This window comes from Ranitomeya variabilis, chromosome 6 (genome assembly GCF_051348905.1).
Source record: "Ranitomeya variabilis isolate aRanVar5 chromosome 6, aRanVar5.hap1, whole genome shotgun sequence".
Lineage (NCBI taxonomy): Eukaryota > Metazoa > Chordata > Amphibia > Anura > Dendrobatidae > Ranitomeya > Ranitomeya variabilis.
In genome coordinates, this window is record NC_135237.1 from 491,501,974 (window position 1) to 491,526,036 (window position 24,063).

The 24,063-nt window shown below is 43.1% G+C and overlaps 1 protein-coding gene across 4 annotated transcripts; it reads right to left on the reverse strand.

The window, feature by feature from the left end:
- Window positions 1–576: 576 nt before the first annotated feature.
- On the reverse strand, window positions 577–22,133 carry ZFAND1 (zinc finger AN1-type containing 1). Of its 4 annotated transcripts, XM_077270731.1 has the most exons (10): window positions 21,882–22,037; window positions 18,139–18,181; window positions 16,458–16,497; window positions 16,158–16,361; window positions 9,326–9,459; window positions 9,156–9,247; window positions 8,380–8,501; window positions 4,500–4,655; window positions 1,568–1,755; window positions 577–1,288 (listed from the first exon to the last, which is right to left on the reverse strand). In XM_077270731.1, exons 1-9 carry the CDS (start codon window positions 21,934–21,936, stop codon window positions 1,585–1,587), a joined length of 1,017 nt encoding a protein of 338 aa, XP_077126846.1. In that variant the 5' UTR covers window positions 21,937–22,037; the 3' UTR covers window positions 577–1,288; window positions 1,568–1,584. The 4 variants fall into 4 exon arrangements, with proteins under 4 accessions (XP_077126846.1, XP_077126848.1, XP_077126845.1 ...); XM_077270733.1 differs by lacking the exon at window positions 16,158–16,361 and having other exon boundaries at window positions 21,882–22,046; XM_077270730.1 differs by having other exon boundaries at window positions 577–1,755.
- Window positions 22,134–24,063: the final 1,930 nt, after the last annotated feature.

Consider the following 24,063-nt stretch of genomic DNA (forward strand, 5'->3'; position numbering starts at 1 on the left):
GACCTGAACCCAATCGAGATGGTTTGGGGTGAGCTGGACCACAGAGTGAAGGCAAAAGGGCCAACAAGTGCTAAGCATCTCTGGGAACTCCTTCAAGATTGTTGGAAGACCATTTCCAGTGACTACCTCTTGAAGCTCATCAAGAGAATGCCAAGAGTGTGCAAAGCAGTCATCCAAGCAAAAGTTGGCTACTTTGAAGAACCTAGAATATAAAACATTTTCAGTTTCACACTTTTTGTTAAGTATATAATTCCACATGTGTTAATTCATAGTTTTGATGCCTTCAGTGTGAATTTACAATTTTCATAGTCATGAAAAATCTTTAAATGAGAAGGTGTGTCCAAACTTTTGGTCTGTAATATAATATATTTTTATTTTTTTTATAAGAAAAAGAAACATATTTAATAAATAGTTTGTGAAGAACACTCAATCTTTGCTTGGAGCACACATTTCCATATCACCAAGTATATTTAGTATTGCTGCATCTACGAAAGATACACACAATGTAATTTTCCCCCAAAATTGTACCAGTAATGTCATCTTGCGACGCCATAGACGAGTCTTTATACGGGTCCATTAATGGAAAAATACATTTATTTTTTTTACCACTTAAATACAAAAGAAAAACAAACTATACAAAGTTGGGTATTGTATAAAACTGTACTGATCTGGAAAACCATTTTGCCAGGTTGCACAACGAACAGAAGAAAACACAGATGGCAGAACTGCATTTTCTTTTACCATTTATCTGCGCTTGGAATGGTTTCCCAACCTTCCAGCACACTATATGTAAAATGAATGGGATCTTTCAAAACTGCAACTCAGCAGTGCTGGCAGGAAAAAAAAAAAAAAAAAAAAAAAAAAAAAAAAATTAAGACATATGAAAGGGGGAGAAATGAAAAAATTTTTAAAACTGGCTGTAGCAGTAAGGGGTTAAAAAAAGAATAGTTGGTATATATTTTGAATTCATTCTATGCCAATTCGGTTCCTTTAATTTTTCATAGTATGCCAATTTGTGGATCTGTTTAACTGACCGTACACATTAAAATTCAGTTTACCACAATCTCTCATTTTATTGATGTATATGAAGCTTGGAGAGTCTCCTGAAAGTCGGAGGAAAGAAAAAACTGGCATTTGGATTTCAACACACGTGATCCTTTTAGGGGAGATAAGCTGCCGGCTCTTCACTCATCACACATGGACGCTCGGCTGACCCGAGGGCGAGTACAGACGGCTGTTTAGCCAACAAGTGTCCAATGTGTACAGCGGGCTCCAATACCGACGAGCCCTATACAAAAATGGGACATGAAGAAGGAGCGTTACTTTGGTTGGTTTGGTGGGATTTACTCTTTACCATGTAAGTGAACTTTCCAAGGGGCCAAGTGACAAATACTAAATATGACATCCTTGATAATTACATATTCAGCTTAGAGTGAGAAAAAAAAAAAAAAGTTCTGTGGGGACGATACGAGCAGCAACAATGATTTGCCAGTCAAGGCTAAATTACATAATTAGAAAAAAATATAAAATTTATTGCACTGAAAATAAACCCAATTATAATCTATACCTGTGATTGACCTGGCACTATGAGAAATACACACTGGGATCTTCAATTTTATTGCACCCGTTATCTAAATACTCCATGATAATATTTCCTCCATTGTGTAGAGGATTTTCTGCAGTAGAAAGCCACATATCTACAGAGCCATCCGTTGGTAGGGCCGCTCCAGTCTCGGCATGGCACAGCCGAAGCTTCTGTAAGACAAATAGGACACACTTAACAGGAATGTATCTATTCCAGATGGATTGCTGGGCAATTGTACACCGGAAGGAGGATGAAAATAGTCAGTGTTCAATATATGTGTGAACAATTGTGGTGTATGGCTACAATCCTTAATCCTGGATACCCAGGTCCTGCAATGTCTGGACATGAGGAAAGACCTAGCAAATCAGAAAAAGCTATACTACATTTCTAATTGGAGGCATTTGCTAATATTATACCTACTAAATATTGGGATAGGCTCTTGGAGATGGGAAATACCCCTTTAAGTATATATCCAATAATGCAAGTGTGCTCACAAAGTTTCAGAAATGTATTTTGCCAGTTTTATCAAAAGTGATGATTAAAAAAAAATAAAAAATTCACATCGGAAAATTGGAAATACACAAAATATTTTTTAAAAATATTCTTCTATGTCACTACCAAATTACAGAAAATCCTGAAATCTTGCAGTTTTCACTGTGACTACTGAGCCTCATATTAATCTGAGTAGTCCAAAGGTCATACAGTCACCCTAAATAGGGGATACCTACAGCAGCCATGGATTTTTGTCCTTTTCAGATTTTGTTGGACTTGATGTCAAAAGTAATTTTCACCTGAAAGTTCTATTATTTCGGGACTTGTTGGCTGCAGGTCTTGATATACAGTTGTAAATGAAATTTATTTTGTACTCAGTAATAGTCATGTTGCTGAATCTTTTGTTACTTGATTGTTCTGAAATTCTCCTCAATTAAAACCAGATTAAACATAAATCTGACACTTCCTGATCTGTAGAGATCACCATATCACAAGAGAGTTACGACAGGTAACAAACCTATTAGTAAAGTTACTAAACCTTTACAGTTTTATTTTTTTTCCCATATTTTAGTACCTTTACAAATTACAAGTAGACAATTGTGAGTCCAGATCTTGAGACCCCACTGATCCTTCCACTCCCCCCACTGGTCTGACCCCATGAGAAGCACAGCTCCTGACTGAGGGCCGAGGTGCACACAGCTCCCGGTATAGATACAATAAAAGGCAGAGACTTCTCAGCCCATTCTTTCTATTGAATCCATATTCTGGTCTGAGCGTGTGCTGTGCTCAGAGAGAAGCTGTGAGATCCCGTCTACCGAGCTGTGCATCTCTCAGGAGGGGAGATTTTGAGCAGTCAGTGGGATCTCAGGACCCAGACCCCACCAGTTTAAAATAAGCGCAGTGAAAATTAAAAAAAAAAAAAAAAAAAAAAAAAAAGCTTAAAAAGGTATAGTTACTCAATATGATGGAAGGTAAATACAAGGGACAATGGTCACAGCTCACCTCCTCCCTGTGCAGTGACCTCTACCTCACACAGTATAATACATATTTTTGTGCACGCCATTTACATTCAAGGTGCAGGCGCACATATATAGTGCTAGCCAGCCGAATCTAATAGTATGGGCGTCAGGATTGGGTTGCAAGAAAGACACTGCACTACCCGTGTGTGACATGTGCCCTATACCAACCTCTTGTGTGCAATACTAAGTAATCACCCCCTCCATAAATCAGTAGGTTGTGGGTGGTTGTCTGATCAGTATTTTGCACCTGTATTGCTGCCATCTTTAAACTACATGGCCAATATTACTGCCTGGTAATGTCAAATCCCATATATAATTATCCAGTGTAACCTATCAACAACCTACAGTGCATATAATGCTGTAACCATAAATAGTATATAGGTGCAAAGCAAGTATCTGGGATAAACCCCTCAGATATTCACCAATATAGTTTAGTGCACATATACACTAATGTATTATAAGGCCATAACAGCTCCAAAATGCATTAATCATATATAAAAAAAAAAATCCTATATACAAATAACGTATTCCCTCAAGCGGGGCAACCACACATATGGCAGCTATAAAAAAGTGGTTTAGTGCACATATACAATAACGTTTTATAGGGCCATCACAGCTCCAAGATGTATTAATCATACACAGTCCTGTGCACAAATAACGTATCCCCTCAAATGGGGCAACCACCTTTTACATGTATGTTTTTATGTATTTGTATTAACAACATTTATGCATTTTACTTTATGCCTTAAGACTTCTTGCTCTAGTTGGTTAATATTTAAGTTTGGAAGTGCCATTGATTTAGGCCATCTTGTCTTCATAGGGTTTTAAACTACATGGGTTTGCTGCATCCGGAGAGTGCACTAGTTCTGAGTCCTGGGCAGGTAAATGCTGCTGCGCCCTCTTTTTCTGTGAATTTTGGACTTTTTCAAAAATTAATATTTTTATCTGGGTATGTAGAGGAAATGCTAAAAAAAAAAAAAAAAAAAAAAAACACTTGTCACCTGTCTAGAGAGTAAAGTGTAAGTGTATGATTACTTGGGGTCCCAACATTTGATTTCTGAGAACAGGGATATCATTGCCCCATTTAAATGAAGTGAATGAAAATGAAATTCATTGTCTATAGGACTGACGTGGAGCCATCTCCACCAATCTCACAGACTGAATGAAGTGGCACTGCACATGCATGACTTAGATCTCAATGAAAAAGGGGGTTTATGGGACCCTTGTTCTCACGATCAGGGGGTTACAGCATAAACTCGCCACCCGGCTGTGCCTACCGTGTTGGATATTAACATGTTTTATCCCATATTGAATAAAAGTTGAACTTTAGTCCTGCAAATTTGTATATATTGTTTTTCTAAACTATTAACCAGAAGTGTACAGACCCTGAAGAGTTCACATACCTTTGCAGTGGCTTTGTTATTGTCATTTTTCAGGTTTGCTATAGAAGCCGCAGAGTCCACAACTTTTCCAATACTCCACTTCTTGCAGAAGAACATGGCTTTGCATTTGTCCTTTCCACCCTTAGGCAAGTATACTTGAAAGTAGACCCTTTCTGACTGCAATGTACAAAAATGTAAGTCTGCATAGCCAGAAAAAGTGTGAGCACAACGTTCAAGAGCTCATCTAGTTTACCGGCATCCATTATACTTGGACACAGGCTCGACATTTATAAAACACTATTTAATGATACGGGAGTGTCAGAAATGTTATGGGTATGATGCTCGAAACCTACAGCTACAGGACAGCTGAGGAGAAGAGCCTCGCCCCTTACAGATCCTATAATATACCTAGGTAGAAATGTTAGGGCAAGTCAGAATTAATGTCATCTCACACCATTAGGAAAATGCTCAAAATGTAAGGCCAAAGTACAGTAATTAAAGTGAGGCTCCTTCTGGGCGTTCATTTAGCAGACTGATAATGATCACAGTCGTTTCAACAAACTTGTGCTTATTACATTGTCAATATAGCCACTTTCAAAGGTGATTGTCCAAAATGTATTTTGTGTGAAAATTGCTTTAACGTTATGGCCACTAGGTGTCTCCCTTCTGACAGCTGCCTGTTGCCAAGACTGATCTGTGTAAGGCTACAGAACAGCAGAGGTTGATGCCGCTTCTCACAGACTGAGTGAGACAGCATCTCCTGCAGCATCGAAGCTTTGGACAGCACAATAGGAAAACAGGTGGACTATTATCTGTCTAGATCACTGTCTGTATGAGTCTTTCACTTGTTAGGTTCAATTGCCATTTTTATCTTCATAGCGGATTAGCAGTGCAATCCCATCCTCCTCCGCTACTAGGCTTGTTTCCAATGTCTTCTTCCATTCATCCAAATTGCTGCTTTATACTCGCCACCTCCCCAATTTTGTGCAGTAGGAAAGCCAGGTTACTGCTGCTTTTTACCCAATACAGCCTCTAGGTCACAGCTTTCCTACTGCTCTGCATGCTGCAGACATGTAAATGAAAACAAATGTTTATTCAATTCCGCCATTGTATTTTAGGTTTTATTTTTACCTAGTCAACTTTTCAATAAAAGTGACCAGGCAGCATTATGGTGATACCAACCTTTTTTCAGTTCTTTTATTGCCAATTTTTGTGGTAAAATAATTACACAAAATGGTAAAAAAAAGGGGTTGTGCCACCAATTTCTGGACATGCGCAGCTTTTTATTCCCTCCCCCGTCAATGGATCTAGGTAGAGTTTAATTTTTGGACCTGCAGCTTATGTTTTCAGTGATATTTTCAGGTGGTACATCCACCCTACGGATTGCTTTTTATTGAACAGGCCTTATGTTAGCAAACATCACAATAGTAAAAGATGTAACAATCTTGTGATGTTAAGGGACATAAAGTAGAATGTCGCACATAACATGAAAAACGAAGAAAAAACCAGCGACAAAAAATCCACATGCAATAAATGATAATAAATTACTATTTTTATTAAAGTGACCAAGTACAAGGGACAAGGGGAGGGGGAAAGGAGAGAGGAAGATGTACCCTCTCACACATGTCCGAGTAAGACAACCCACAGAAACCAAAATATATATATCTCATAAGAGGCCATACAAATATAAGTTATAAAGTAACCTGGGAACTATTCACACATAAAACTCATATGGCCATACAAGGAGAGCAATTCCGGCACACTTCATCTATCAAGTCAAATCATGGCCACAAGGGCTAATATAATTACCAGTGAGACCGGAGGTATAACTGTGGGCGTCCTTCCCAAAGGGAAGTGTGCCGGAATTGCTCTCCTTGTATGGCCATATGAGTTTTATGTGTGAATAGTTCCCAGGTTACTTTATAACTTATATTTGTATGGCCTCTTATGAGATATATATATTTTGGTTTCTGTGGGTTGTCTTACTCGGACATGTGTGAGAGGGTACATCTTCCTCTCTCCTTTCCCCCTCCCCTTGTCCCTTGTACTTGGTCACTTTAATAAAAATAGTAATTTATTATCATTTATTGCATGTGGATTTTTTGTCGCTGGTTTTTTCTTCGTTTTTCTGATTGCTTTTTATTGCATTTTTTGGGCAATGTGCAGTGAGTTAAAAATGCAAGTCTTCCATTCCATTTCCATTTTTTTTCCCCCTGTCGGCAGTGAGTCAATATATGTATCACAGCTGTAGAAAGACATTAAAACTCCACTGACCTATTGCAGCTCAGCAAAAATGTACAAAATTGAACATTGGGTTTTTAGTTCAGCATTATGATCAGACTAGAGTAGGCCTGCTGCCACGTCATAACGAATTGCTCAGAGTATGATTACATTGAGAAATGTTCAATATACATTTTAAATAATTCTTCTATTTTAATAGACCGGACAATACCAGCTAAGGGATTCTGGGTAATTATGCACTCTAAAGAGAACCAGTCACCTCCAGAAATGCCATTTACCTGCAGATATATTGGCAGTTTGCCGGCAAATGGCACTTAAATCATGTCTGGCAGAGTTACTGAATCATCAGCTGCAAGGAGAAAAACTTGTATCCACCCTGCAGCTGCTCGCTTCTAGACTTTGGGGTGGATCTGTAACAGTGATCCCTTATTATATAGGGAAAATCCAAGATGAACACAAAACAAGCAAATACCCTGCAGTAAATAAATAGCAACAGTGAACGAGAATAATAGAAGGATAGTTAAAATTTGGATAAACTATAAAAAACCATGGACAACCCAGAACACAGTTGTGGGGTTGCACTTCTGCAGTTTCACTGCACTTGGAATTTTTTATTTTTTTTTCCTCCACCATTTTCCAGTACAATGAATGGTAAAATAATGGTGTTGCACAGAAGTACAACTCGTCCAGCAAAAAACAAGCTCACTTGGCTATTGACGGAAAAAGTTAGGGCTCTGGGAAGAAAGGGAGCAAAAAACCCAAACACACCCCCCCCCCCGCCGCTGCAACGCAGATGGAAAATGGCCTGGGGGTGAAAAGGTTGAACAAATGTAATTTTTTTTTTTTTTTTTTTAACAGGTGCAAGAGATATTTTATGATCACACATACATACGCACTGCTGCTTGTGATTGATATTGGCAGATAAACATCTCTGATCATTGATATTACAGGCAGATGCAGGCTGTATAACAGCTGACATCTGCCAGGTATGGTGCAGGCTCAGCTCCTGAGCTTGCTCTATAGAAACGTATGCTGACTGATGTACAGGGTGTATGAAGGGGGCTTAAACAAGGAATGCAGATTAACAGTTTTATGTCTGTCTACACTTGCATTAATGGGTCTGTAAAATATCATACATCCTAATGGAAGCTAATGACAGCAAAAATACAACAAGTTACGCCTCCTTCTGGCAGTCAACAGTAGAACTCCAATAAGCCTCTGACCCAGTCTTGAAGATTCGCCTGCATCTGATTACAGACCCAGCATAGCTAGACTGCGGTTAGAAGCAGATCTTAAAAAATAAAAATATAAAAATTGGCAGCCATCTTGGAAAAAAAAAACAAACAAAAAAACAAAAACAAAACTTTATATCCTTGAAAACCCATCTCATCTAGGTGTAACCTCTCCACAGATCTGTGTGAGGATTGCGGGTGTGCACAAGGCTAATTGTGTTTAGCAACTTTATGTTAAATAATTTACAACCCAGACAAATGCAGCCGCTTTTCTGGGAGCTTCGCTAACCATACACAGAAGAGTTGACTGCGTCCTCACTCCTTTGGGATCGTGTGCTGCCGACTACCTAACTGCACAGAAACCATGGCACTGGTGTGAACAGAGGCTAGAATGCAGAGAGTACACAGAAATATGGCCGATGCCCTACCTGAGGTAAGAAATTATCCCCCTGCGCCTGTAACTTCAGCTTCATTAGCGCCACTTTGGCTGCAGTCGCTGCATTTTTTGCCCCTCTGCGCACTTTATTTGGCGGTTCAGACTTTTTGGAATCTGGGAAAAAAAAAACAAACAAAAAAAACATTAATGTTATATCAGGAAGTGTCAGCAGCGGCTGATGGACCGATCATCTACCTACAACTCTGCCAACCGGAAAATAAAGTCACAGAATGGCGATGGGGACGTCCCCAAATTTGGGTGAAGTTCTGTTAATTAACTCCAAAAACTAATTACTGATCCAAGTTCCAAAACTTGACTTTCTGTAATCTTTTCCATTCTTCTGGAGAGAATTATTCAGTGGCAGAAATCCCCTTAACGAATGAAATGATTGTGCTGTGCCTTTAACTTCAGGTTCATTCCCCCATCAATACTGATGATGAACATGGGACTTGTGCTACATTTTTTTTTTTTGCACCTTTTTGCAAAAAAACAAAAACAAAAGCAAAACTGAGTTTTACAGTACCAGCAAAGTGAAAGATTTCAGAAGTCTCATGCACATGATGCTTATTTTTTCCTTGCAGATTTGAACCATCAGAGAGTTTCCAGATCTGTAGCATGACAGTTTTCAGTGTTTTCCACCGACTCAAATGGGAAAAACAACCCATCAAATGGGTACATTTTTGTACGCAGTTTTTCCTGCCTCTAGTGTTTGCTGCAGAAACAAAAAAATGCTGCAATTACTGGTGGTGTGGACACAGCCTTACGTACCCACAATCTCCTTCACCAGTTGTTGGGTTGCGGCCATCCGCGGCTTTGGAGCCTCCAGCTGGTCACATTCGTGGTCCGGTTGGTGACGATGCCTGGAAAAGACAAGGGCGACATTGAGAATAATGCAGAATGAGGGACAGGCGCTGTGACATGTCTATGGCCAAACTAACCTCAAGCAAAAATGCTTCTTGCAGAAAGGACATAAAACCTCCACCAGCTCCTTCCCTCCACAGCCGGTGTAGGTACAAGGGTGCTGGGTGCTGCCTTCTGGCTGTCCGCCGCCACTGCTGCTGCCTGTAGTCAGCTGAGACATTAATATACATGGAGTGAATGGTACGGTGCCAGCCTCCATCACTACACAGTTGTAACGGCCGCTACCGCCGGTCGTTGTTTGAGAATGGGATATGGCGCCAGTTTCTCTTTATAACTTGTGAAACAGGCAACAGGATTTATCTTCTCAACACAATATGGGCCACAATCCACAATACAAATTATGCAGCCCGAGAGACCCCAAGTGCCAGCTTCATGGACGGAGAAAGACTACCCCAAGACTATGCCACTCCCTCCCATAGCCAGCATAGGGCCTATACAGGTTCTACTGCAACACATGGTCCTCTCAGGTATATAATCTTACATCTGCCTCCATTACAAGAGATTCCGGGTACCCCGTTCTCCCCTTGAAATATATATTTGCATGACAAATCACTTAAACCAACACAATATGTACACCGTGCACTGTCCTCTTGGCAAGCGCTCAGAGAAGACACCCTGACAGAATATACTGTACAACTGGACTGGTTATTCTGAGGTCCGGAAACTGGACTTATCAGCTTTCTAGGTCACCAAATCCTCAGATACAGGTGAAGATGCAGATCAGTCCCAGTAGTATTTCACATAGCTCTATAGCATTCCGGTTATCAGAGCCTCGCTATACAGGAGCTCAGTCTCCACCAGTCCATCTGTAGTCTCAGTCACAGGAATGTTCTGGAATATGCTGTGATTTCTAGTTAACTGTCCCTACCTAAGCAGTCGGTGAGCGGTCACACAGGAGCCGCTCCCTCTGGATCACACCGTCCAGTATGGATCACTTCAGACTCTGGATTCTCCCAATTTACCTCACAACTTTCTGTTACTCCATGGTGACCAAGCTAAATTACTGCCACACTGAGAACATTAACATGCTTCACTGCCCAGGACCAATCTCCCTCCTGTGACCAGCACAGCGGAAGACCGTTCTAGTTCCTTGTGATCCAGTAACCAGAATCAGACAAACTACAATGGTATCCAGCCCCATCTCATCTGCGGCTACAAAGCAGCTCAGCCATGTCATTATACATGTTGACTTGTCATCCAGGGGCAGTGGAAAGCTGGCTGACAACATCTCTGGAAACTGCACTAATGACTAGTCACAAAAGCGACCACAGAAGGACAGAAGCAGCTAAAACAGATGAGGCTTTGCTCTCACTGTTGTACGTGAGTGTTCATTTTAGGATAAAATCCACTTCTATGAATAACGTGCACGCATAATATACAGGATTGGAGATAGTGCCCCCTGGTGGGCGAGCACTGCACTACTTCTCCAGTATGGAACAAGCAGACCATTTAATAGCAGAACTCATTAGTAGGGAGAGTGTGCGCGTGCGTGTTTTCATCTTTCTGATTATTAAAGGGAACCCATCACCCCCAAAATCGAAGGTGAGCCAAGCCCACCGTCATCAGGGGCTTATTTACAGGATTCTGGAATGCTGTAGATAAGCCCCCGATGCATTCTGAAAGATGAGAAAAAGGTTAGATTATACTCACCCAGGGGCGGTCCCGGTCTGGTTCGGGTCCGATGGGTGTCGCAGTCCGGGGCCTCCCATCTTCTTACGAAGACGTCATCTTGTCTTCTTCTGTTAAGGGCAGAGCAAAGTACTGCAGTGCGCAGGCACTGGGAAAGGTCAGAGAGAAACCCGGCCCCTGCGCACTGCAGTACTTTGCTCTGCCCTCAACAGGGCAGACAAAGTACGCCTGTGCTGGAGCCACAGCGTGAAGACAAGAAGAGGATGTCATCGTAAGAAGATAGGAGGCCCCGGACTGGACCACGACCGCAGCGAGACCGCCCCTGGGTGAGTATAATCTAACCGCTTTCAGGATACATCGGGGGCTTATCTACAGCATTACAGAATGCTGTAGATAAGCCCCTGATGCCAGTGGGCTTAGCTCGTCTTCGATTTTGGGGGTGACAGGTTCCCTTTAATCTTTAGCTTCCATTATAGAAACTTTAAACATGGCATAGAGATATGTCAGAAGTTCTCATCAGCGACTTTCTGAGTTGAGACCAGAACCGATCAAGAAAAAAAAAAAAAAAAAAAAAAAAAAAAAAAGGGGCAGAAGAGCCCAACTGACAGACAACGGGCTCACAGAAAGTTTGTCTTCAGTCCCAGGGAGAGCAGGGCATCTTTTAGTGATCAGTTAGGATCTCAGCACCCTGACCCTTGCAGGTAGACATTTCTGACATGTCTAATACATGGCTACATTTCTATGAAAGGGCAGTTACATATATTGTGTGGGCCATCCGTACAATAGATCAGCAATATGAGGTCTTACACCCACTAATCAGCTGAAAACTGCTCAGGACAGAATTATGTAACAAATAGGAGAAAGCGCAGTTCTCGGCACTGTGCTGTGTTCTGCCTATACAATGCATATTTCCAGCCAGTCACTCACTTGTCCAGCTCATGCAAATATTGAATGGAGGAGATGACAATAGAAAAAAAAATAAATAAAAAAATTGATAATTACTTACCGGTAATTTGATTTTCCAGAGCCATGACAGCACTGCACATTGAGAGATGGTATCCGCCCCCAGGAACAGGAAACCTGTAGCAGAGATAGAAGAAGGGGGCGGCACCTCTCTCCTCAGTTTTTGTTTCAGAGTATGCAAGGTAACCGCCAAATTAGTACTTCAGTATTTTATTAACAACGTCACTTTTATACACTTTTTTTTATATACATATGTTTTGTTTTTTTTGTGCATCACACAACCATCACCAAGATAGGGTGGGAACTAATGCGGTGCTGTCATGGTTCTGGAAAATCAGATTACCGGTAAGTAATTATTTTTTCCCCTTCCCCATGACAGCACTGCACATAGAGAGGAAGAAATAGAATCCTAGGGTGGGACAACAGCAGATAACACTTTCCTACCAAAGCCTTGATTTGAGGGTCCTAGGTCTAGCCTGTAGTGGCGGAAGAAAGTGGATGATGAGGACCATACTGCTGCCCTGCAAATCTGTTCCACAGATGCATTAGCCCAAGATGTGGCTATGCCCCTTGTAGAGTGAGCCCTTATACAGAGTGGGGGAGTCTGACCTGAGGAAGAGTAAGATAGTGAAATAGCCATACGAAGCCACCGTGCAATAGATGATTTTGAGGCTCTTACCCCTGTTTGCCCCCTGGAAGCAGACGAAAAGGGATGACTGTCACCATGGTTTTGACATTTCTATGTATTGGAGTAGGCAACGTCAAGGCAATGGAAGGCTTGTTCTCTCTGAGATTTTGGATTTGCACAAAATGAAGGTAGAATTATTTCCTGGTCCCTGTGAAATTTTGAATTGACCTTTGGGAAGAAGGCTGGGTCAGTTCTTATGATTACTCTGTCCTCCATAAAAGGTAGTATATGGAGGATTTACCGAAATGGCTCGCAGATACGCCGAGCCGACGTCAGGGCAACCAGGAGCCCTGTTTTTAAAGTTAAGGCCTTCTCTGAAATAGAAGCAAGAGGCTCGAAAGGAGGAGATATTAAGGCATTTAGGACTAAATTTAGATCCCAGGGAGCCACCTTTGGTAACAATTTTGAGGGTCTCGCTGCAAATAAGGCTCGGATAAACCGATAGACCCAGGGGTGATCTGCAAGTTTTTGGTCAGAGAGCACCCAAGGCAGAGACTTGTACCTTTAGGGTGTTAGTTGATAACCCTTTTTCTAGCCCTTTTTGAAGGAATTCTAGTATCTCTTTCAGCGGGACTTTTTGGCTCGTATTGGACAACTGTCATCCCAAGAATTCCAGGAACTTTTCCCATATCTTTTGGTACTTGTCTGATGTTATTTTTCTCCTGCTGGTGAGCAGAGTGTCAACGAAAGAGTTTGAGAAACCGTTTGCTAGTAATAGTCCCCTCTCAAGTTCCAGGCGGTAAGATGGAGTCTGTGCACTTGAGGATATAGGACCGGGCCCTGGTGTATGAGGTTTGGGATGTCCGGCAGGATCCATGGGTCTGAGATAGACATGGGTCTGAGCCATGTGAACCATGCACTTTTCGGCCAAAACTGTGCCACAAGGATTATCCGCTCCCTGTCCTCTCAAATCTTCTTTAGAACTATCGGAATCAGTGGAATTGGAGGGAATGCATACCCTAGGTGAAAGTTCCACCGATGCAGCAGTGCATCTACTCCCTCCAGGTGTTCTTTTGGATTGAGGGAGTAGAACCTGTTTACCTATCAGTTTGTTCTTGTGGCAAATAAATCTATTTCCGGCATGCCACAGATTTTCCCAAACACGTCTTGGTTCAGGGACCACTCCCCCTGGCGTAATACATGACGGCTTAAGAAGTCCGCCACCAGATTCTCTGTTCCCTTTAAGTGTATTCCTGATAAGGACAAAAGGTTGCTTTCTGCCCATTCGAACAGTTGTTTGGCTTCTGACATCAGGGATGTTGATCTTGTTCCCCCTTGATGTTTTATGTAAGCCATCGTGGTACTGTTGTCGGATAGTATTGTGATGAGTTTCCCTTTGACTCTTTTGCCTGCATGAAGAAGTGCTCGCCTCAGGGTATGTTTCCACGTTCAGGAAACGCTGCTTGTTTGACGCTGCGCAGCGCTGCAGCGTCAAACAAGCAGCATCCAGATGTTCCAGCATAGTGGAGGGGATTTGATGAAATCCCGTCTCCACTATGCGTGGAAACCCGCACGCGGCGGCCCTGCGACTCCGGACATGCTGCGCGTCTTTTCAGATCGCAGCATGTCCGTACACCTTGCGGGGACGCAGCGTCCCCGCAAGGCATATCACAGGGCCCTATGGGACAGAGCGATCATCTCGGATGTGAAGAGTTAACACATCCGGCATGATCGCGTCCCATTAAGGGGGCGGGGCTTAGCGCCGAGCGGCTTCGCCGCTGCGCGATACCGCCGCCCATCCGTACCGTGGAGACATACCCTTACTGCTGTCAATTCTTTTAGGTTGGAGGATGCTGTTCTCATTGAGGGTTCCCACAGACCCTGCAGAACTGGGTCTGACAGATGTGCTCCCCAACCTAATGGCCCTGCATCTGTAGTTAGTACTACCAGGTTTTGGATTGACCATGGTACCGCATTTTTTACATTTTGCAGGCTCAGCCACCACTAACAATTCTTGCACCTGCGGTTATAGAAAAAACTTCCGATTCAGATTGCATGGAACCACTGACTGTTTGGACAATATCTGGTGTTGTAGTTCTCTTGTATGGGCTTGTGCCCACTTTACTGCTGTTGCTGCTGTTAGGACTCCTAGCAGTGACATCGCGGACCTTAGAGAAATGGGTTGAGTCGTCTGTACCTGGTGTATTTTTTGAAGGACGGAGTGGACTATTTCATCTGGGAGAACACATTGTTTGATCGAATTTAACTGGATTCCCAGGAATTCCTGTATCTGGGTTGGATCTAATCTTGACTTTTTGAAGTTTATTATCCACCCCAGATTTGTTAGTATTTCTAGCACCATTGCGACAGCCTTCCCGCATTTTTGTTTGTTGTCTGCTACAACAAGAAAGTCGTCTAAATAGGGGACCAGGAGTATACAGTTATATGAAAAAATTTGGGCACCCCTATTAATCTTAAGCTTAATGTTTTATAAAAATTGTTTTTTTTTGCAACAGCTATTTCAGTTTCATATATCTAATAACTGTTGGACACAGTAATGTTTCTGCCTTGAAATGAGGTTTATTGTACTAACAGAAAATGTGCAATCTGCATTCAAACAAAATTTGACAGGTGCATAAGTATGGGCACCCTTATTTTCTTGTTTTAAATACTCCTGCCTACTTTTTACTGACTTACTAAAGCACTTTTTTTGGTTTTGTAACCTCATTGAGCTTTGAACTTCATAGCTAGGTTTATGCAATCATGAGAAACGCTACTTAAAGTGGCCACTTGCAAGTTGATGGACACCGGGTAGTCTAGGAAGGGGGACGAGCCCGGCCATGAGGAGCTGTCTGGCCGCGATCACAGATGCGCACCACCGCGCCCAGCTGCAGCCTCCCCCCGGACCTCAGTCTCCAGACCGGAACATCAGAGGGGGATCCCTCCGAAGGTATATCTGTACAGGCATCCACCTGCAGGAACAGGAGACCAAAACGGAGGAGAGAGGTGCCGCCCCCTTCTTTTTATCTCTGCTACAGGTTTCCTGTTCCTGGGGGACGGATACCATCTCTCAAAGTGCGGTGCTGTCATGGGGAAGGGAAAAATCTTGTCCTTTATTTGTGCATTGTAAAAACAAGCTGATGAGTTTCAGGCAATACTGTCCTTAATCATAGCATAATAAAAACACAATATATAAAAGGCACATAGCAAGAGGCTACAACCAATCACAATACACGTCAATTAACCACAAAAGTGAAAAGACCATGAGCACAGCTACGAAGTGGTGCTATAGTTAGGCTCCCACGCCATATACTTAATCAACATAAAACTTAGCACTCAACTTAGGAGGCTGGAACAGAAGAATTTATTTTGCAGTATACTCAAAACGTTTCGGTTCAACATGAACCTTCTTCAGTTATGTATACGGAAACCACAAAACACCTGAGTACCCATTTGTTATGTGCCTTTATATATTGTGTTTGTATTCTGTTATGACTAAGGGCAGTACTGCCTGAAACGCGTCGGCTTGTTTTTATGATGCATTAATAAAGGACAAGATTTTATTCTATTTTCATCTCCTCCATTCAATATTTGCATGAGCTGGACAAGTGAGTGATTTGCATTTTCACCTGGGAGTCGGCCGGCAGGAACTTGGTGGTGATCCGCATTCTGCCCTCGCCTATTGAGAACTGGATTATAGTACGTCCTGGTCGGTGAGCTGATGAAATCCCAGTATTTGCAAGTTCATTTCCAGCAGCTGCAGGTCTGGTTTTCCAATGATCTGTGGGTAATCCAGAGGTCGGACCCCCACTGATCTCATATTGATGACCAATCTTAAGGATAAAAGATCAATATGTCAATCCCCATACACCTCCTTTAAGGCTAGAAAGAAAAACAGTTTGACGTTCTAGGAAAACAATGTCCCTTACCTCGGGGCAGCCATGGGAATCCCGGCTTCTGTGTGCGAGGCTTTAGAAAAATAAAAAATAAATTATTAGAACATGGTCTCATATCAATCAATGCAGCAGGAAAGTCTGTAGAAAACAAGAAATAATTACCGTAGTCCAAAAAGAAATACAAAACTACACAGACCTCCAGACAGCTGTATGATCGATCCCTTGTGTGATCGGTTAGATGATGGGGCCATGACCCATGGAAGCCTATTTTGGTGCCAGTTATGAGTGAACTTCAGTATAGGCAATTCCCCAACAATTGTCACTGAAATATAATTTTCACTAGTGGGGGATTCAGGCAAGGATGGGGAATGTATTACTGGGGTAGCCTTATAGGAACAGTTTTACTGCAGCCTGTAATCTGTGAGTAACGTTCTGACTACAACTTGAAAAATACAAAAAAAAAAAAAATTAAATATATAAATAAAAATAGAACAGCTTCCCAAGTAGCCGATCAGGTCCCACCTCTCAACAAAAGTAGTCATGTGATCTTTTCATAAGTCCTACTGTTTATAACTTCCCCTCTACCTCTGAGGAAGCTGTGAAACGTGCAGGTCACACACTGACCCCCTTCTCTCACCCAACTTGTCCCAGGTCTGACACCTTCAGTTATGAATTTTCATTACAGATGTGTTTCGGTGGTTAGCCATAACAGAATGGGCTGCACTGTGAAGGTGTAGATAAGAGTTCTCTCTAGATCAGATACTACTAGTGATGAGTGAGTATACTCGTTGCTTGGGTTTTTCCATCGCCTCAGCTGCATGATTTACAACAGTTAGACAGGCCGAGTACATGTAGGAACCCCCTAACAAACAGGCATTCCTCACATGTACTCAGGCCGGCCAGCAGCTGTAAATCATGCAGCTGAGGCGATGAAAATGAAATCTCCGGACACTAAAATACTCGGAGGTCACCCAAGCATGCTGTGGAAAACCCGAGGAACGAGTACACTCGCTCATCACTAGATACTACATGTTTTTCATATTCATTTCACCTTTTATGCATATTATCCGTTTACGCTGCCTTGCACACTAGGGAGCTGTGTACCTTGGGTTCGGGTTTCAGGGGCACTCTATAGAGTACAACCACCACATCAGGGAAGAGACGCTGCTTGACCACATACATTTCTGGTACCATTATATGTTATGGTCCAGTAGTTTGTCTTCTAATAAAATATTGAGCTTTTTGCTGTGACATTCTCTCTATTTGGATAATTTATTTTTACACGCCATCCTTCTATTGATGCTAGTTTGTACGTATTCAGTATGTTTTGATTCTATTGTCAGTGGTTCTGGCCTTTTTTGCTATGCACATAACATTGCCCCTTGAGAAAGCAGCAGGCGAAACATGAATTGAGGTGCATTGGTATTTGGGTAAGTTTGTTCCATTTTTAATATTTGTAATCATGTCATTACTAGGTTTTCTTGTATAATAGTATACTGCATATTAACTGACAGATCTGTGTGCTTGTAATTTGATATCCTAACCCATGCATGTCTGCATTTATGGTCTGTATTCCCCTGATTAACTTTGATTTTTTTTTTTTTTTATTATGACATTATGATGTAATTTTTAAGTGTGATCTAAAAGTTATAACATTATACTTTTCGGAGATGTGACACTTGTAGGGCTGTAAAATAAAAAGGGACACACTGACCAGAAGACTCGGGAGCAGCCGTCACACACGAAGGGAAGAAAATCTGTAAATGAACACAGTGAAGTGAGTTAACACAATTTAAATATTTTTACAAGTGTAGTCTATAGAAAAAGATGTACTTTTTTTTCCCCACTTTTAGGTCACGTTCAGTATTGGGTCAGTATTTTACCTCAGGATTTGTAAGGCAAAACCAGGAGTGGAACAATCGGAGGAAAAGTATAAGGGCTTGTTTCCATTTGCGAGAAACACGTCCGTATCTCGAATGTGGAAACCAAGCTCTGGCGCCGGCACTCTAGAGCGGAGCGTGCAGCTCCGTGTGTTCCTATGCGGCCGCACGCTCCGCTCCCAAGTGCCGGCACCAGAGCTTGGTTTCCACATGCGAGACAGGGACGTGTTTCTCGCAAATGGAAACAAGCCCTTATAGAAACAGGTCACCACTTCTGTTTCTCACACACTCCTGGTTTTGGCTTACAAATACTGAGGTAAAATATTGACCAATTACCAGATGTGTGAACATGGCCTTATACCGCTCTCTCCAATTATATACAAACCTTTTCCTACTGATTTCTGTGGAGAAAAGACAAAAGTGAAGGAACTAGGCTGCTTGTGTTCTCCCCCAACAGCGGTATCAGTGTGGCATTACCGTCTACTGAGGATTAACGCTTACAGACATCTCCGTAAGGCCTCATTCAGACGTCTGCGAATTGTGTTTGTGTTCTGTGATTTTTCACGGATAGAACATGTTACCAGTCTATGGGGCTGTTCACAGGTCTGTGATTTTTTGAGAAACAAAGTTGCACTCTGTAGTGAAAAGCATGTGAATATGAATAGCATTACTTCTCTAGGTAAGGCTGCCGTCACACTAGCAGTATTTGGTCAGTATTTTACCTCAGTATTTGTAAGCCAAAACCAGGAGTGGGTGATAAATGCAGATGTGGTGCATATGTTTCTATTATACTTTTCCTCTAATTGTTCCACTCCTGGTTTTGGCTTACAAATACTGAGGTAAAATACTGACCAAATACTGCTAGTGTGACGGCAGCCTAAGAGAAAATGAAGATATTTAGCACATAATTTAGCCAATTCCTGCATTCCCAGCAGCCAACGACAAGGCGACCTCCACTTTTGCTGGGAACTTACCTAGTGTGAACACCTCTCCAAGGCTGAAATTAAAACTGCCACAAATATCAGCTCTCTGACCGAGCACTCTGCCCTCCAGCCTGTGGCAGTTTTAGTTGCATCAGGATCCTAATTACCCACAAATGTAGGCTGTAGCATTAGAGAGGTGCTCACACTAGCTTACTAGGTTCCCAGCAAGACTGGAGATCGCCTTGTGGTTGGCTGCTGGGCATGCAGGAATTGGCCAAGTTATGTGCCAAGTATCTCCATTTTCTCTTATTATCTAGAGAAGTAATGCTAATCATATTACATATTAACATGATTTAGAACTACAGAGTGCAACTTTGTTATGTATAGAGATGGCTGTTCTTAGTTTGCACTAGTTTCCCGATTTGGCAGTGCCTGTCAGTCTTGTCATTTTTTTTTTTTTATTTTTTTTTGAGGGCCAAGTGTCAAATTAAAAAAAAAAAAAAGCGACTTTTTAAAATTAGATTGATAAATTAAAATCCCTTATAAAATGGGTATGTTTCCACAGTCAGTAAACGCTGCAGATTGAATGTGGTCTAAAGCCGCAGCAGCCAGATGTTACAGCATAGTGGAGGGAATTTTATGAAATCCCATCTCCACTATGTGCCCACAGACATCTCCGGCTTCCCTGTGTATACGCACATGCGGCGCGTCTTTCTAGACCGCAGAATGTCCATCTTGCAGAGACGCTCAGTCTTCGCAAGATAAATATCACCGTCCAATGTATAGGGCGCGGTGATTCTGCATGGTTCAATGAACACAGGCGGAATCACCGCACATACAAAAGCCAGCAGCACTTTGGACAGAGCTGACATGTGCTGCTTCCAAAGAGCTGCCGTATCCCAAATGTGGAAACATACCCTATGGGTCTGTGAAGATCACAGACAGCACACGGACGGCGTCAGTGTACAATCCGTGTGCTGTCCGTGATTAACATTGCAATGTGTAGGAGAAGCTTTGTCATTTATTTATCCATATATGAAAATCACTGATGGTAAAAACTGAAGCTGTGCGAACACTGGTGAAAAATTGGGACTTTTTCTACATATGTGAAAAATCACTGACGTCAATGCGTTTTTGCCATGACTTTTCCCTATTTGACATCAGCAGCAATTGTCAAAATTGTTTGAACAAATCAGACAAGCGCAGGCCGACTGATACGTGACCATTGTTTGTACCGTCCATTCACCACATGACGCTAGTCAGGGTTTGGGTGTCTGAGCACAGCTGGGTGCCATCCTGAATGATTTTGTAATACAGATACTCAGCTGAAGAGTTACTGAAGACCTTGCTATGTGCACTTTGTGTGTTTAGTATTTTGCGCACTACAGACCAATATATTAGGACACCTACACAGGCGTTCATAACATACCATTATAAAGACATTAGATTTCGGAGGGCGTTTGTGGGGCTTTTTACCCCATTCATCCAGAAGAGCACTTGTGGGGTCAGACACTGGTGTTGGAGGAGGGGGCCGGGCTCACAGTCTCCACTGGTCGGGATTGAGGTCAGAGCTCTGTTTGGCCGGTCACATTTCTCCACACCAGGCTCGCCCAACTGTGCCTGTATGGACCTCGCTTTGTGCAGTCATAGAGAACAGAAAAGGGCCGTACCCAAACTATTCCCAGAAAAATCAGAGGCATAGAATTATCCAAAATGTTTTCTTATAACTAAAGGTTTAAGATTTCCCTTCACTGAAACTAAGTGGCCCAGTCCAAAACATCCCCAAACATTGTGTCTCCTACACCAAACTTTACAGTTGGCACAATGCAGTCTGCCAGGTAATGGTCTCTCCTGCTGCTCCAGAGTCCAGTGTTGGTGGCTTTACACCACTCCATCCGACACTTGGCTTTGTGATGTAAAGCTTCCATGCAGAAGGTCAGCCATGGAATCCCATGTCCCAGAGCACAGGTGATGTTAATGCCAGAGGAGGCCTGGACTCTGCAGTTATTGGGGCAGCAGGGTGTTGGAGACATGTCTGCACTAGGAGCCTCGGCACTCAGTATCCCGGAGCTGTAAGATTTAGTGTTCTGTCACCTCGTGGCTGCGCTGCTGCTGTTCCTCACACAGTTTACTACCACTCACATTTGATAAGAGAATATTTAGAAATTAAGACAGTTCATGAACTGACTGGTTACATCAGTGACCGCGCTGCTAACGGTGAGACGGTTACCACCAGCCATTCTGGCCCGAATGTTAGTATAGGCAGACGGTGTGGTGAGGGGCTGCAGGCTGCACACAGGGGCACTGGGCCTGAGAGCAGTGAGTGCAAGTCTGGGGAGTTTCCCAGGACTGTGGACCACCTGGTGGATCACAATACCTGCAAGGAATCACATAGTGATCCCATGTGCTAACAGGTAGATGAGCTCCGAGACTGAGGCCATCAGGTCTGACACTAGAGTGAAAACCACTCCACATCTATCTAGAATCATTAATGCGATCAATCTACTTTCCTCTTTTTTTCCCCCATTGTCAAGTTAGCACTGTACGGTGGCTCAGTGGTTAACACCATTGCTTTACAGTGCCTATACAGGCAGGAGACTAAACAAACACTGCTCCCCCATATATATACACAGCATGGTGACCCCAGCAGTTACCCAGCTGCCCGCAGTTCTCCACACCACAGTGCTGCCCGATCTCCAGCTCTGCCATGCCGACCTCACCGCTGCTCACTTTCACATGCAGAAATCAGTCGGGATCTGCTCGCTTTTCTGTCATCATGCTTAGACGCTCAGTAATGACGTCATTAATAGGCGATCCTAGGACTGCTCTATCCGCGCCACAGCTGCTTTTACTAATGACAAGTGTGATGAGCAGTCTAGCGCTCCCTCTAGTGGCTGGATGCCGGCTGTGCAGGGATACTATGTCATGAAATTAAAGCAATCACTCGTGTAGAATCCCGCCCTTGGGCTTCAATGTGTCTCTATCTGCACCAATCAACTAAAACAAGGTAAAGAAATAAAAGTAGAATCCTTTGTAAAAGTGTGGAGAAACCTGCTTTCTAGCTGTCACTGCACCATCATGTAGTCTTCGCATTAGTTTTGGTAAATCCTTTAGGGTATGTGCACTGTGCACACGTTGCGGATTTGCCTGCGGATCAGCAGCGGATTGGCCCTGCGGATTTGCAGCAGTTTTCCATGCGTTGTACAGTACCATGTAAACCAAATCCGCAGTGCACATGGTGCGGAAAATACCATGTGGAAACGCTGCGTAGTATTTTCCTCAGCATGTCAATTCTTTGTGTGGATTCTGCAGCATTTTATACCTGCTCCTCAATAGGAATCCACAGGTGTAAGGCTATGTTCACACTTTGCGGTTTTTGCTGCGGATCTGCAGCAGTTTTCCATGCAGGGTACAGTACAGTGTTTTTTTTTTCTGTTTTTTTTTCTCTTTGCATATACAGTACAGTGTTACCCTATGGAAAACAAAAACCGCTGTGCCCACTTTGCGTTTTTCCGCTGGAAAATCCGCGCGGATTTTCTGCGGAAAAAAAGTAGCATGTCAATTCTTTCTGCGGATTCCGCAGCGGTTTTCCACCTGCACCAATAGGAAAGTGCAGTTGGAAAACCACAGTGGAATCCGCAGTAGAAACCGCACAAAAAAACGCAGTGAAAACCACCGCAGTTTTTGCAAATCTGCTGCGGAAAAATCCGCAGCTAATTCCGCAAAGTGTGAACAAGCCCTAAAACCGCAGGTGAAATCCGCACAAAAAACGCACAAAATCCGTGATAATCCGCAGGTAAAACGCAGTGCACGATTGTTTTCTGATTGGCCAAAATTAGATAAGTAAAAGCAAATGCCCACAGAGAGGTTTGTGGCATACACCCAGATGCATGGAGGGAAAATGAGCATCTTTAATAATGGGGGCATAGCTTTTAAAGTAAGAGCAAACGTACCCTTTTTCTGATTGTGGATGGCTGCTTTGCTGCAAAGATAAAGACATAAAGCCTGTCTGACCGGATAATGCAGCTGACTACAAAAATGTCACTTATGTAGTCCTACCTTTAAAAGAAACATACCATTTTGTCACGGTCCACAGAATGAACACTAAGGGTACGTGTCCACGATCAGGATGGCCGGCGGTTTCGTCGGAGCGGCAAACCCGCTCGGCGCTAAGCCCCGCCCCCTTCTGGGACGCGATGATGCCGGATGTGTTCATTGCACACATCCGGCATCATCGCACCCCACGCATAGGGCCCTGTGTTATTCCTTGCGGCGGCGCAGCGTCGCCGCAAGGAACACGGACATGCTGCGATCTTAAAAGACGTGCAGCATGTCCGGAGTCGCAGGGCCGACGGATGCGTGTTACCACGCATAGTGGAGATGGGATTTCATAAAATCCCCTCCACTATGCTGGAACATCTGGACGCTGCGTGTTTGACGCTGCGGCCCCACGCACCGTCAAACACGCAGCGTTTCCTGATCGTGGACACATACCCTTAGCAGGCTATGTGCACACGCTGCAGATTTTGCTGCGGATGCGCAGCGTTTCCACAGCTGCGGATCCGCAGCAGTTTCCCATGCGTTTACAGTACAATGTAAACCTATGGGAAACGCAATTCGCAGTGCACATGCTGCAGAAAAAAACGCGCGGAAACGCACCAGTTTACATTCCGCAGCATGTCTTTGTGCGGATTCCCCTGCGGTTTTACACCTGCTCCATAATAGAAAACCACAGGTGTAAAACCGCATTGGAATCCGCACAAAAAACGCGGTAAATCCGCAATAAATCCACAGAAAAAAAGCAGTGCTTTTGCCCTGCGGATTTATCAAATCCGC